Raw genomic sequence first — 14,370 nt, 5'->3', positions numbered from 1 at the left:
GGTATTAGACAAGAACTTCAGATAATGGGATTTCCCCTCCTCCAGGCGTTTCCTCATGTGTTAATGCTGGACTTCCCTGCCCAGCACATTTCTAACATGTTTTTAAGAAAAAATTCTTAACTGTTTTCAGGCACTACTCAAGAAATCTAAGAGCCTTACTTACCCTTTGGCATCAAAAAAATAAGATGCTTTGAGTATCTGAATTTTAGGTATTTGAATTTTTTACTAGCTCTCATACCAGCTCCAGGGAACCTCTTCTCTGAAGGTAAGGGTGATTTGATTGTTTACAACCACTAGGAACTGTCCTGGGATTTTTAGAAAAATATCAATGTGATCTTAATTTCACAAATAATTAACATTTAGCAGGGCTTTTCTGACTTTCTTCAGTTTGATCAAACAAAGGCACACTGAAATGTAAGTAGGATTCTGCGAGAATCCTGTGTTACACCTCCTCAACTGAACAACGTAACTCATTTTATATGCACAGGTTTTGAAAATCTTCAGTAAGTCAGTGTAAAAATTCATAATTATAATGTCCTGATTGAAGTCACCAAACACACTCTATTTTTAGCTCCGTGTTGGAGTTATCTTCAGTTTCCTACAGAAATTATTTAATTACTCTTCCATTATTCTGCACTTACTTATCAGGTTAATACTTACAGTCAAGAGGTACATCCAGTGCAGAAATAATTTGGCACAGAAAGAGGACCAGGGAAGTTTTGCTTGTAGACATGCTCATCTTTTTCGTCATGATTTTAAGCTGTACTGAGTAAATCACACTTGAAGAATGAAGTTCAACTTCGTAAGACTAGATAGCTTGTGGTAGTTATGTAAATATAGACAAGAAACCTGATAAATAAAAAAACAAAAGAATGATATGCAGATATAATGGAGAGTTAAATGGTCACATGCATCTTAAAAATATTATGAAATACAAGCAGTCTAAATACTATATCTAAAGATAAGGGTTACACCATGTATTCTACTGAAATCCAACAAATTCACAAGGTCATCTAGATTGTAACACTTTCCTAAAGAAGCTAATGAAGAAATCCCACAACCTTATTGAACGGAAATACAAATACCTCTCCTAAGAAGGATAAAGCATCAGTCAGTCCATCTAGTTAAAAAAAGAGTATATACTAAAGATAACAGTCCTCTGAAGTAGATTTAGAGGATTACAGCTCTGAATGCCCACCTAGTCTCTCTTTCAAGCACCCTGCACCATTCTTGGAAAGAGGCATTTTAGGCATCTACTTCAATGAAAATATGTCAAGCCATGAATTTGCTAAGTAAACTGTGGAATCTTTCTGCAGCTTTGAGTTAGGTATCCCAGCTTCTCCCCACTTCAGAACTCTTTCTAATAAGGCAGCTGTGGACTGAATACACAAGACTTGATTAAGGTGCTAAGGTGCTATCCTGAGACTGTACCTGGGCTCCTACTTCTGGATATCTGACTCAAAACAGGTAACATCAAAATGCTTTGTCATTTCTAGCCTGAAACCAAAATATAATTAACTGTCAGCATATTCTCAAACACCCTTCTCCTTTCCTATGTGACAAACTGCTGGTAATGAAACTTAAGTTCTTGGAAATCTGTTAGATTTCCCTCCTCAGCCAAGCATGAGAGATCACATTAGCCATGCAGAATGATTCTGGTTCCCTTCTTATTTTCTGCATTCAGGAACAAGCTCTAGCTGAGAAAAATGGAGGAGTGAAAACTGCCTGCAAGCCCCATCAGCATCACCAGTGACCAACAAAGAGCTGCGCAGCCCTAGAAATCCAAACGGTGCTTGCACAATGCATTCTCAGTAAATGAACATCCACTGAGAAAGTACTTCCCAGATGGATTAGGAAGTTCACAGTGATCAGCATTAATTCACCTTGAAGAGAACACTTGCTCAGCTCTGGCTACAGATATGAAACACAAAGCTATCCAGTCTACAAGGAGTTAAAGCTGCAAAGAAGCACCTGCTTTACAAATGTTAAATTAAGATTTGTTTGTGCTTCCTGAAGTTACTTAAGCCAGTCTATGGTAAGAATTTCCCTCATTTTTCACATTACAGAAGAATTTATGCCTCTTAATTGCTGCTGTAAATTATCTTTCTCTTTGTACAGTCCTCTGAGCGAGACTGGAATTAGAAACTAGAACTGAGGTGTGGAGCTCTACTTCTCATCCTAACCTAGGACATCAAACTCCCCGATTCTTACTGTCACTATCTGCAAAACAGATTTTTCTATCAAAATAAGAATATTCCAGTAGGTTAGAGTTCTACACATGTACTATTTGGAGCTGTTGGGAACTACTGACTGGACAGGTCAAGTTGCTTATTGACATTCCAAACTATCTCTAGGACTGTATACTGTAATGTAATGACTAATTACTTATCATGGCAGATTAGAAAAATTATAAAACACATCAGAAGAGAGGACACCATAGTTCGGGCTTTAGCATAATTATTTATATAAATATAAGCTGGAACTTCACAAGCAGTCAAGGTGGCATGCTAATCTACAAAACATTCAGAAAGGGGTTCAGACACCTAGCAGGAAAGCATGAAAAAAACTCAGACTTTTCTAGAAAAACAAACTGAAATTTGCTATATTTTAATAAGCACCCTAAATTACTGGGGTTGAGGTGGGAAAGGTGAGAAGTGCTTTCCTCATCCCATTTTGGCACATACAGTTTTCTACGCTCCTGCTGAAGTGAGCAAGGAGAAGGAGTAGAGCTTCTGTCAAGAGTGCCTGAGAACACTCCAGCATGTTTCCTGCAATGAAGTGCTCTCCAAAAAAGCTGATTTTATTCCAGCAACCACAGCTGTCTGCTCTTCTCAGTTAAACTAGGTTCTCACCCTCTGTTCTCTGATTAATATGCCATCTCCTCATTACAGTATCACTGCAATTATCAAGGTGCCCTCTCCGTGCCATGACCTGGGATTTACAGGATACTCTTTGAAGTACTGCACAAGAGAACCTTGACTTCTATTGTTTCTTCTCCATGCAACGTTTCAGTTCTCCTCCTGAAACCCTAAAAACCCTCCACTTTATTGTCTTGTTCTTTTGGCATGTAAAATGAGTATTGCAGTGATTTGAGAGTATTGTAAAATCAAATTGCATTTGCTTTGAACAAGTACAAATGAATACACAAGCACTGGTGAATCAGGCAGGGGCAATTAAAATGATTGGGAAAGTAATACTCTTGAGAAATTGTCTCATATTGTCTACCTCTGCTGCTGCAAAGTTCCAGTTGGATACCAATTGAATCTACTGCTGGGATGTTTGGGTATAATATGGGAATTCAACCTCAGAGAGCCCAAAGGGTTTGCGACAGAATATTACTGAAAATGATTTTAGGTTTGTCAGCACAACTGGGTGCTCTTGTTGAATGTAGTCAAGATTAAATCTGGCATAATTTAGTATGAATACAACAGCTGCTATGTAGAACTAAACATTGCTTTGACATAACATTATCTGCTACAAAATAAGGACAGGCCTCTAAGCACAGATCAATGTGAAGGCTTCAATTGCAAAACTTGAAATATTTATACAGCAGATTGCCTTTTCCTCCAGATAATTTATTTACGATCTCTTGTAACTGAGACGTTTTTTTCCTACCCTCTTCATAGGAAAACAAATATATTGTCACAGTTTGGTCAGGAGTTTGCTCGCTCACCAATTTGTACAAAATATGATTTTCTACACTTGCATACCTCTCATGTACCTAACAAAATGTCACTTGTTATGTCTAATGTGCTTCTTGATGAGATGCTGATTGTGACTAACAACATGGACTAAGGGTTGAAGCTATGGGATAGCAAACAGGAGTCCAGTTAAATAAAAATGCATAAGCAAAGTGCAATAGTATTTCATCATAAAGTATAATTTCAGAAGGCAAGGGTTTTATGTACGTATTACAAAAGAACCAGGATCAAGTGAGAGACATCAACCTTTTTTTCACTTGGGAAAAAAAAAAAACCAAAGAATTACTTTTTAAAAATGACCCACAGAAAGACACAATTAGAAGAATGAAGGCACCTGAGGTGAGCCTGAGGTAGACTATATGGCAGAAGATCAAGACGCAGTTGGTTCCCAGTGGTCTCTTCACTGGGACCATTTGGCTATAAATGGTCTTCAGCAAAATACTGAAGAGCTAGGAAAAACAACATGTATATGGAAGGGATAATTTGGAAGGCAGAATTCAAGACTCCTTTTGTAAATCAAAAGGGACAAGGATCTCCTCAATTTTAAGAGCTCAAGAGCAAATGAATCACAGAATTGTTAAGATTGGGAAAGACCTTTAAGATCACCAAGCCTAACTATCAGCCCAGCACTGCCAAGTTCAACACTTCACGGTGTTTCTAAGTGCCACAGCTACATGTGTTAAATTACCTCCAGGGAGGAGAGCTCAACCACTTCTCTGAGAAGCCTGTTCCAGGGCTTCATAATTATTTCAGTAAAGAAACTTTTCTTAATATTTAATCTAAACCTTCTCTGGAGCAATTTGAGACTGTTCCCTCTTGTCCTTTTGCTTGCTACTTGGGAGAAGACACTGGTACATCATGGGTTACATCCTTCCCTTCTACTGAAGAAGCATCCATCCTACCTACTCACTGACACTCCCTGAATTGTGTCCAGGCACCATAGAATGACAATTGGTCAGGTCAGTATTTGCCAAAGAGAGTGCTATCAGGTGAACAGTATCCACGACTGTAGAGCAAACACCCACACACAGAGGATATTTTACTATACTATACCAGTACTGAGTAATACTGATTTCTGATTGGAATATTAATCCAGACAGACACACTATCAATTGACACCTCAAAGGTGAGTCAATTGAGGCTCCAAATGCCAGAGAGAACACATTTTTCCTCTGGCTGTCCTCAACAGAAGCATACAACATGTTTAATTTCCCTGTAAGTGCTGCTGCAATATTTCTTTTTTAGGATGTAAGAGTGTAAGGAAGTGTGTTTACTGAAATTCGATCTACTCCAAAGTTAGACAGCATTTTCTAAACGTAATATTGTTTCACAGAGATTTGATGCATCACTGATTATGCATTTCTACTCAATTATATTATTTTTAAGACAAAAAGGTCTTTAGAAATGTGAATGGAAACCAAGGTCAGTGTAAGAAATGTGAAAAGGTAATTAAATTGCAAGATAGAACAACTGGAATATTTCATACACATTAGGGGAAAAAAGCATTATCTTCTATATAAACATGATTAAATTAATGCAGTACAAGTTAGACACTGGAGATTAGAGAAAAATTATTACTTAGCAAAAAACTCCCACTGCTTCATTTGTCTAATGCCTCTATAGTGAAAGACAGACATAATTAGAATATAGGAAAAATAAATAGTTTTCAAGGAAATTTGTTTCATAGCAGTCTTATATCCACAGAAACATGAAAAGCAATTTTAAATGGCATAAATATATTTAGTGATTTGTACATTAAAAAGAAGTGTTGAAGATTATAATAAAAAAGCACAAAATGCTCACTTTTGAGGACAACAGCAATACCCTTGTCTTAAGGATAGGTCTTTATGGTCTTAAGGATAGGTCTTAATGGAAGGTCTTTACAGGACTTACGTGGTTTACACAACTATGCTAGCTATGCAAGTATTAATAAGATTATTTAAAATATTTTCGAATGAATGGTTTCAAATTTCACCCTTCTTTTTAGGTTATCTAGTATTTGCAATAATAGGCCACATAAAAACCACTAATTATAAACAAATATTTAATTAAAATATTTCAAACAGAAATAGATAACAATGCACTTAGTGTTACACTACGTAAGTGGCACAGACACAGCACTACTAGAAACAATAATGCTTTATAACAAGAATAATTCTAACTGTTTTTGTGGAGGTAGTATGACATAATAGACTAAACACCCAGGTCTGTGCTGATAGAACCAAGTAGTAGTCAAAATTCTGCTCTTGAATAACCTTGTAGTCAATTCAGTCCCAACTGGTTTGCTCCCATCCATCTCTTACCTATTAGATGTAAATTATCCAAGTTATGATCTATTTCTACATAGCTGGTCTTAATCTACTTAGCACAGGACACATAGCTTTAGAGTGTCTGAATAGAGGGGTCAATAAATAGAAATAATTTTTTAAACTTTCTAAAAGCACACCGCATTAGAACTATTTCTCATTCTTTAGAGCCCTGGAAAACACCACACTGCTTTCCTCCGAGTTTTTAATTTGTCACAATCTACTATAAATCTATCCTTTAAAGTCATCAGGAAATACTAAATCATTTTCTGTGATCTCCTGTTTATGAAGCTTAAGCCCATTGCTTTGGATTTGGCTACACTGTAAATATTATAGGGATATCCATTTAAAGAGAACTGGATGAAATATAAACTACACAGACAGAACTCCTGAATTCAACAATATCTCCTCAGGACTAATTCAGATGCTTCAGCTACTTGTTAGGGTTAGATGCTTGAAAATGGCACTTAGCCATTTTCAAGCTATTTTGACAAAGGCAGATGGCCTTGTGTGCCACACTCTAAATGTTCTCAGCAGTTCTATATACAGCAAAAAAATCATCAGCCTGGTTACACTCCTGAACTGCCATTACACTCAGCATTACTGTTTTGGCTCTGAGAATGTACTTAAGCATTCACAGTGGTCTCCTTACTTTCCACAATCCAGACATAATTTACAGTCTCTCTACTGTGACTCTATTTTCAACTATGGGAAAGCCACTTAGTCCATGAAACTTCTTTACTGACAATCCTATATAAAGACCTGCCAACTGGTTTGTTATTCATCAAAGTCTGGTCTGTTTCGTTACATAGTTCAATTCATGTTTTTATTAATTGGTTTCACGTGGCAGTAAGCCAAATGCTTTTCAAAGTCATCTTACCATCATCTTACCAAATGCGTAATTTTACCAGATATTAAAAGATTAAAATCAAGTTTTTGTAAATCATTTGTTTTACAAGCTCTACTTTCCATAAAACTCTGAGCAGAATCAATTTTACTCAAGGCTTTTAATTCCCTATCAGCTGAGTCCCCAATCAGCTTTTTCCATATGTTCTCTGTGATTTATATCAGGCTATACTTACCCTGCTCAATCTGCTTGTCTATTCTGAATCTGGGCAGAACACCAGCTACCTCCCAGTCTTAAGGAACATATTAAAAACGAAAACCTGTGAACCAGATATCTTCTCCACTGGCTCCTCTGGAGCTCACAGGTAGGCCCATGACACCTATACTTGCTAAATTACATAAAATTATGTATCTTCAACACATAGTATTCTATATCTACTAATGGTTACTATGACTAAAGAGGCTTTCCATCCTAATATTATGAATCATAATTTTTCTTCCAATAATCATGTTACTTATAATAATATAACAACATCAGAAAACAGTGTTTCTAAGACTTGGCCCTATTAAAAAACCCCAAATATTTGCCTGCTTGTCTCCACCATAGAAATGACCAACACATCTGCCATGAGAACATGCCTAAAATTTCATAGCTGCTAACTGGATCTCTTTGGTAGATCACTATGAACACTGGGATGCAGATAAAAAAGCAGAGATAGGGGTCCTTAAAAATTCCACTCTCATTTCAACTGTCTGGTCAAGAAACACAATCTATGAGCACAAAAAAATGCAGGGAAAAAAACCCCAAACAACTAAGCACAGAGGTCAAATATCTAATTAAGGGCAGCAGGTAAGCCTGTAAATTCAGTCATGTGTGACAGACTTGAATCCTTAAAGCAGCCACTTGGAGTTGACTTTTAAAACACTGGAGCAGGGCTAATCTGTGCTTTTACAGTTGTCTTACATATTCCCTTAAGGGCTATATTGGATTTGGCCCTTTTGAGGATTTAAACAGAGCAGCAATTACTTTTTAGGTCCTGCTCAGCTTAAATGATAAACTGCTTTGGCTGGGGTGACTATAGACATGGCCAAGCAAAGCTGTGGATAGCCCTCAAATAGGTAGGTAAGCCTAGTAAGCCTGGCAAGTTTAGATGCTCCCAGAATCAAATCAGCATCTGAACAGCACTTTTGCATTGCAAATTTAAACAGATGTCTAGGTCTTGCTTGGGTCCTTTCTGGTGTCCTAAATACTTGACTGGATTCAGATTCTCTTACCTTTTTAATCCCCTCATGTAAAAATGATGGAATAGAGCATAAAACTAATGGTATAGTGACACCTATTTCAGCAGCCCTTTAGAGTCATTACAGCCTGAACAAATACTCATCATCTCTTATGCATGTGCACATACTTTACTGTCTTTCAAAGACTTGGTTGAGATGTTGGAGTTGAGTGTAACTTTGCAAATCTGCTGCTGATGATGATCTACTCATGCTGAAGACCATGAGTTTACAAAGGAGGGTGTGAAAATGTAACTTGCATAAATTTAGGGAGCTAGTTTGGCTTGAAGTAAATCACTAAATATGGAGATCAAGGAGAGGAAAGAATTCTGCTTAATCATTAAAATTCTCAGTAAGTTAGAAAGAATTCAGAGTAAGTGAGAGAAAATAAACTAAGAAAACACATTTTCAGAGCTTGTGGATGGTAAAAGCAGGTACCTAGATGATGCTATCATTAGGACAGTTCTTCATGCTTTGACACTTTTAGAGCATGCAAATGATCTTGTCACTCTTTAAGTACAAATAATTCAGCAGAAACTTCAACAAGGAAAACATTTTCCAGAAGCCCATCTCTTTCCCTCTGAAAGGTTTTGCAATAGAATAAAACAGTACTTATAAGAAAAAATATCAATGTATCATCAGCCTGCTTTCACAGCCATACCATAGTGAAGTGGTGAGTGGAGCCATACCCTGAGTGAGGACTCCCAGTTCAGTTCCTTGTAACTATGCAAAGAGGATGCCCAGCTGAAATAGTCCCTGAAATATTTTCTTTACCCAGGAGATGTGATAAAATGGACTTTTTTTTTCTATTTTCCTAATTTTTTTCTACCCATCAAAATTAAGTGCAGGGGTTTCAGAAAGCTACCTAAGGAGAAGGTAATACACTCTGTATTACACTGGTTAATTATCCTCTTTGCATCCCGACAGCTAACCCCAAAAGCACTGACCGTCCAGAAGTATTCCTGCAATCCTGGAGATACTCTTGAGAAAACCATACTGTGCAAAAGAGCAGGATCTGATTCACAGACAGGGCAACTCCTCCCTTGGGGAAGTAGAGCAGAAACCACTAATACTGGCATGAAATGCTGGAATAGTTATGCTAAAGAGGAGGTCACTCAGAATAGGGACATTGCCAGAAAAGGAGGACTAAGGCATTCTGTCAGATATAAAACCTTAACAAGTACATGAACAAAGGAGGGTAAACAGTGCAGAAGGAATAAACTGTACCAACTCCAGCCAGCTGCCCTGGGTACATTTTTTGGTGATGGGCATTGGGAACTAGCCACCTACGTGCAACACCTATTTAACAGGTAAAAGTTAGCCTGTTTGCCCATTTAATTTTAAATAATTCTGTTAAAGTAGTTACAATTAAACCTGTTATCTGCCCACCATTAAAAACTGAAATGAACAGAGAACTGTGATACTAGAACTTCAACACTGTAGAAATCTTCTTAGCTTTCTCTCTAAAAGTGAGACTTGATAATCTTCACATTTATTATAGCTATGCAAATCAAGTCTGTTCCTGCTTTATACAGCAATTCAAACTGCCACTGCTCCAACAGAATTATGTGAGACCTATGTAAATGAACCAACTTATAATTTGTTTGCAGATATCACCAGTGTTGTGGTACATTTCATAACCAGGTCGCTACACTCAGGAATGCTGCTGAGCACCATATGTGAAGGGGTGAATACTGTCCTAACAATGGTTAGAAAGAATTTGCCCATTTCAGGACTTTCTGAAAGTGATTTCTGAAGTGATTTTTACCACATGTTTAAATGAGCAACTCTAATTTCTCCTCACTCTCAAATAATTCATAACAACTCACAAAGTTCTGATTAACTTCATCACCAGTAGAAAACCTGCCTGCTGCAGCTGGACACCTCAATTCTATAGATAAAATTAAGCAGGTAAGATTGGAATTCAGGTTTTTTTTCTCTGCTACCTTTGTTTTTCTTTTTTTTTCCTTGAACCTCCACCCAGCTCTAGTGAGGGCACATCTGGAGTGCTGTGTCCAGTTCTGGGCTACTCAGGACAAGAGAGACATAGGATCTCTGGAGCAGGTGCCACAGAGGGAGACAAAGATAGTTAAAGGGCTAGAGCATCTCTCTTATGTGTCAAGGCTGAGGGAGCTGGGCCTGTTCAGCCTCGAGAAGGGACAACTGAGAGCATTAATGTTCATGGAGCATTGGAAGTTGATGGAGCAGATCATCTTGAGTGCCATCATGTGTCACATTCAGGACAACCAGGGGTTCAGGGCCAGCCAACAGGGATTTAGGAAAAGCAGGTCCTGCTTGAGCAACCTGAGCTCCTTGTACAACAAGGTGACCCACTTAGTGGATGACGGAAAGGCTGTGAATGTTGTCTACTAGACTTCAGTACGGCCTTTGATTACTGTTTCCCACAGCATTATCCTGGAGGAACTGGCTTCCCACGGCTTGGATGGGCATACTCTTTGCTGAGTAAAAGCTTGGCTGGATGGCTGGGCTCAGAGTGGTGGTGAATGGCAGTGAGTTGGCAGGCAGCCACCAGTGGTGCTCCCCAGGGCTCAGTATTGGGGCTCATCCTGTTCAGTGCCTTTATCAATGATCTGGACAAAGGGATCAAGTGCACCCCCGTGAGTTTGCAGGCAACACCAAGCTGGGTGGGAGCATTGATCTGCTGCAAGGAAGGAAGGCCCTGCAGAGCGATCTGGACAGGCTGGATCGATGGGCTGAGGCCAATTGCATGAGGTTCAACAAGGCCAAGCGCCAGGTCCTGCCCTTGGGTCACAACAACCCCAGGCTCGGGGAAGAGTGGCTGCAAAGGGGCCCCATGGAAAAGGATCTGGGAGTTTTGGCCAGCAGCCATTTGAACATGATCCAGTGTGTGCTCAGGTGGCCAAGAAGGCCAGTGGCACCCGGCCTGTACCAGCAATTGTGTGGCCAGCAGCACCAGGGCAGCAATTGTTCCCCTGTACTCAGCACTGGTGAAGCTGTACCTTGAATCCTGTGCTCAGTTTTGGGCCCCTAACTACAGGCAAGACATTGAGGGGCTGGAGTGTATCCAGAGAAGCGCAATGAGGCTGGTGAAGGGTCTGAGCACAGATCTGATGAGGAGCTGAGGGAGCTGGGGCTGTTTAGGCTGGAGAAAAGCAGGCTGAAGTGGAACCTTATGAAAGGAGGTTGTAACAAGTTGGAGGTTGGCCTACTCACCCAAGGAACATGAGATAGGACAAGAGGAAATTGCCTCAAGTTGTGCCAGGGGAGGTTTAGATTGGATATTAGAAAAAATTTCTTCACTTCAAGGGCAGTCAAGCCCTGGAACAGATTGCCCAGGGAGGGAAGTGGTTTAGTCACCATGCCTGGAGGTATTTAAAAGATGTGTACATGTGGCACTTTGGGACACAGTTTAGTGGTGGACTTGACAGTGCTGCATTAATGGCTGGATGTGATGATCTTAGAGGTCTTTTCCAACCAACCCATTCCATGATACTATTATTCTGTAAAAATGAACATTTTCAGTTCACAGCAGGGTAAGTACCTTGGATCAAAACTTTGGAAGCACAGATGACATTTTGGATGAACCAGCATTGCACCTGTTATTACTTCCCCACACAGTCTACTGCTATCCAGAAAGCTTTCCATTTATTACTATACTTTTCTTCTTGCTTAGAAGAAACTATGTGATTTTAGTAGGTTTTACTGACACTATTAAACTACATCTGTTCAAATGGATAGACCCCTGTTGTTATGTTATTTTAGTGGAAAGACTTCAAATAACAGATATAGTTTACTAGAATTCATATTTTTAGTATTTATCCTTCCTTTTGCCAGTGTTATTCAATTAAATCTGTGACTGGCTTCATCTGGCATAATTAAATCTTGGTTTGATTAAGATATGTTCTATCTTTGCTGCAGCTGATTCTGCTAACTTTCTGTTCTCCAGCCATTTTCTTGTATCTTCATTATCAAAGGCCGAGAAAAGAGAATTTATTCAAAAACATAAATGAATGTCTATTTTTATGCATTTCACATTTATGTAAATGTGAACAATTTCTCTGCTAATATGATGTTAAAGGATTAGTATGGTTCTTAAATGAATGTATTTTTTAGTTTAATGTATCAAAAATAAAACCCGGCGGCTTAATTCTCACAATAAATCTTACCTCTCTAATAGAGTTTAAAAACATCATTAAAAGCCTGAAACCTAAATGGGATGTGCTAACCTACATTTCCATGCTCTTGCTCTTTCATTTGAAATACATTTTATACATTAGGAATATTTTCAATTTCTCATTTAAAAGAATCAGAGAAGGCATTTAACACCACTGAAATAACGTAATTTCAGGTGCAATTTAAGCAAGCAGGATAGAACAAAGCAAGTAACTAGAGCCTGAGTATGCCTTTTTATAAAATCATTAATTTAAACCTTAAGGGTAAAAAAAGCTCATTTATTCATCAAGAAGTTAATCCAGTTTGTTCCCTAACTAGGAACATTTTTTTTTCTTTTTTTTTTGTATGTCTATGCTATTCATTAATGAAACAAAAAAAATTTCACCCAGGACTTCAGATCTATTATGTCAGTAAACATTACATTTTGATGTAAAAATTTACATTGTTCACAGAATCATTTGAATTTCACATTCATATTACCACTGAGGAGATAAAGGGAATTTCTTTCACGTTGCCATGTTCACTACTATTTTCTTTGACCGTTTTAAAACCAATTTATTCTTTACATCAAAATCTCAAATGCAAACAGCACACATTGCAAGAACAGTATTTTTTTTGTGTAAATACTATTCTAAGCATATATGATATCCTTACACAAAATACTAGATATTGAATTACAGAAAGATTCAAGGTGAAGGAAAAAGAACATTGCAAGAGGAAAACACAATACAAAATCCGAAAATAACAAAAAAAAACCTCTTGAAATTCTGTATTTAGTACTGCAAAAGCACTTCACTACACGACTTGTAAACCAGACTGTAAATTAGTACTAGTAGACTGATAAGCATATTATTTTATCCACAATAGAGAATGAGTACATTTAATGGTTCAAAAATAAAAAGAGCTTATTTACATATATACATATATAATATTTGTATTGCACAAAGAGGCTTCCAAAGTAATATCTGCTTGTTATGACAGTATGTCTAGGCAGAGTAATGAAGTAGCACTGAAATGAATTGAATTCCTATTTCATTAAAAGGCACTGGTTTATAATTATGTATACATCTTCTTTCCAAACTGCCATTTTTTCCTAAGCCAGGTTATTTGCTCAATTTCTAGACATACACAAAAAGTTAAAATCTAATTTCTCTCCAATTACCCAGATACACTAAGAGCAATTTCTCACAGCACAACTATTAAAAATTATTTCATTCAATTTTGCCAGCTCTAACCTTTTTTGTAGTTGTAACATCTAATGCACCTTTTTCGTGCAAATGCAGTATCAAATATGAACATTTCAGAAAGAAAAACTCAAGAAACTATAACAGTGAAGGCATCGTAAAAGTGAAAATAAATCACTCCTCATTAACTTTGATTACTTCAAACACTTTGCTACGCTTTATAGTTTTATAAATTACCTTACTCTTTGAGGCAATTTTCAGTCAATCCAGTCATAGTCAGAATAACAGTGCATCAAGGCAGCTCGTCAGTTAGACCCTTCTCCTTCACACATCTTGAAATATTGATCCTTCAAAGAAAATACAAAGGACTGTTCACTCAACTCTCAAGCAACACCTGCAGGTAATACAACCATATTAACATAACACTATTTTGGATTTCAACACATAAAGAAAGAAAAATTGCTATAAATCAACATTAAAGGCAAAAATTATTTTCTCAGACATGCTAATTTGAATTGAGAGAGAAGCTGTTGTCCCAGAATTTTTAATTTTACATTAAATTGTCTTACTGCTTATACACCAGAGAAACTGTATTTAACTAAAACCAGAAAGCACTCTTTAATCTTTAATATATAATTAAATCTTGGTGGTTTTTCAATTTATCCAGAGATATAGTACCTCTAAAAACTGTGCTTTGTTGTATTCATTTTAATCAAATGTTATTTTAATTGGGTCTGTAAGGACATGTAGAAACTACTGCACCATAGGGAAGAAAGTAATTTTTGATCTTCTATTCTTACATCTCTGAAACCAGCCTGGTTTGCAGTCTCACCTTTAACTTCCCTTCAGGGATTATTCCCTAGGATTCCACAGTTTCAATTCCCAGTTCAGATTTGCTCA

The 14,370-nt window shown here is 37.6% G+C and overlaps 1 protein-coding gene across 25 annotated transcripts in view; it reads right to left on the bottom strand.

Moving 5' to 3' along the window:
* NRCAM (neuronal cell adhesion molecule) overlaps positions 1-14,370 on the bottom strand; it is a 146,309-nt gene that overhangs the window by 67,729 nt on the left and 64,210 nt on the right. For 17 of the 25 annotated variants that reach the window (XM_036401679.2, XM_036401687.2, XM_036401694.2 and 14 more), the window contains 2 exons: positions 13,708-13,817; positions 661-849 (listed from right to left, as the gene is read on the bottom strand). In XM_036401679.2, coding sequence (XP_036257572.1) covers positions 661-751 — 91 coding nt within the window. In that variant the 5' untranslated portion in view covers positions 752-849; positions 13,708-13,817. Of the gene's footprint in view, positions 1-660; positions 850-13,707; positions 13,818-14,370 lie in introns of those variants that run through there. The other 8 variants (XM_036401708.1, XM_054514795.1, XM_054514794.1 and 5 more) reach the window with 2 other exon arrangements.

Source organism: Molothrus ater, chromosome 5 (assembly GCF_012460135.2).
Source record: "Molothrus ater isolate BHLD 08-10-18 breed brown headed cowbird chromosome 5, BPBGC_Mater_1.1, whole genome shotgun sequence".
Taxonomy (NCBI): Eukaryota; Metazoa; Chordata; class Aves; order Passeriformes; family Icteridae; genus Molothrus; species Molothrus ater.
Note: the sequence above shows the minus strand (reverse complement) of the source record. Positions and strands in the feature narration are given on the sequence as shown.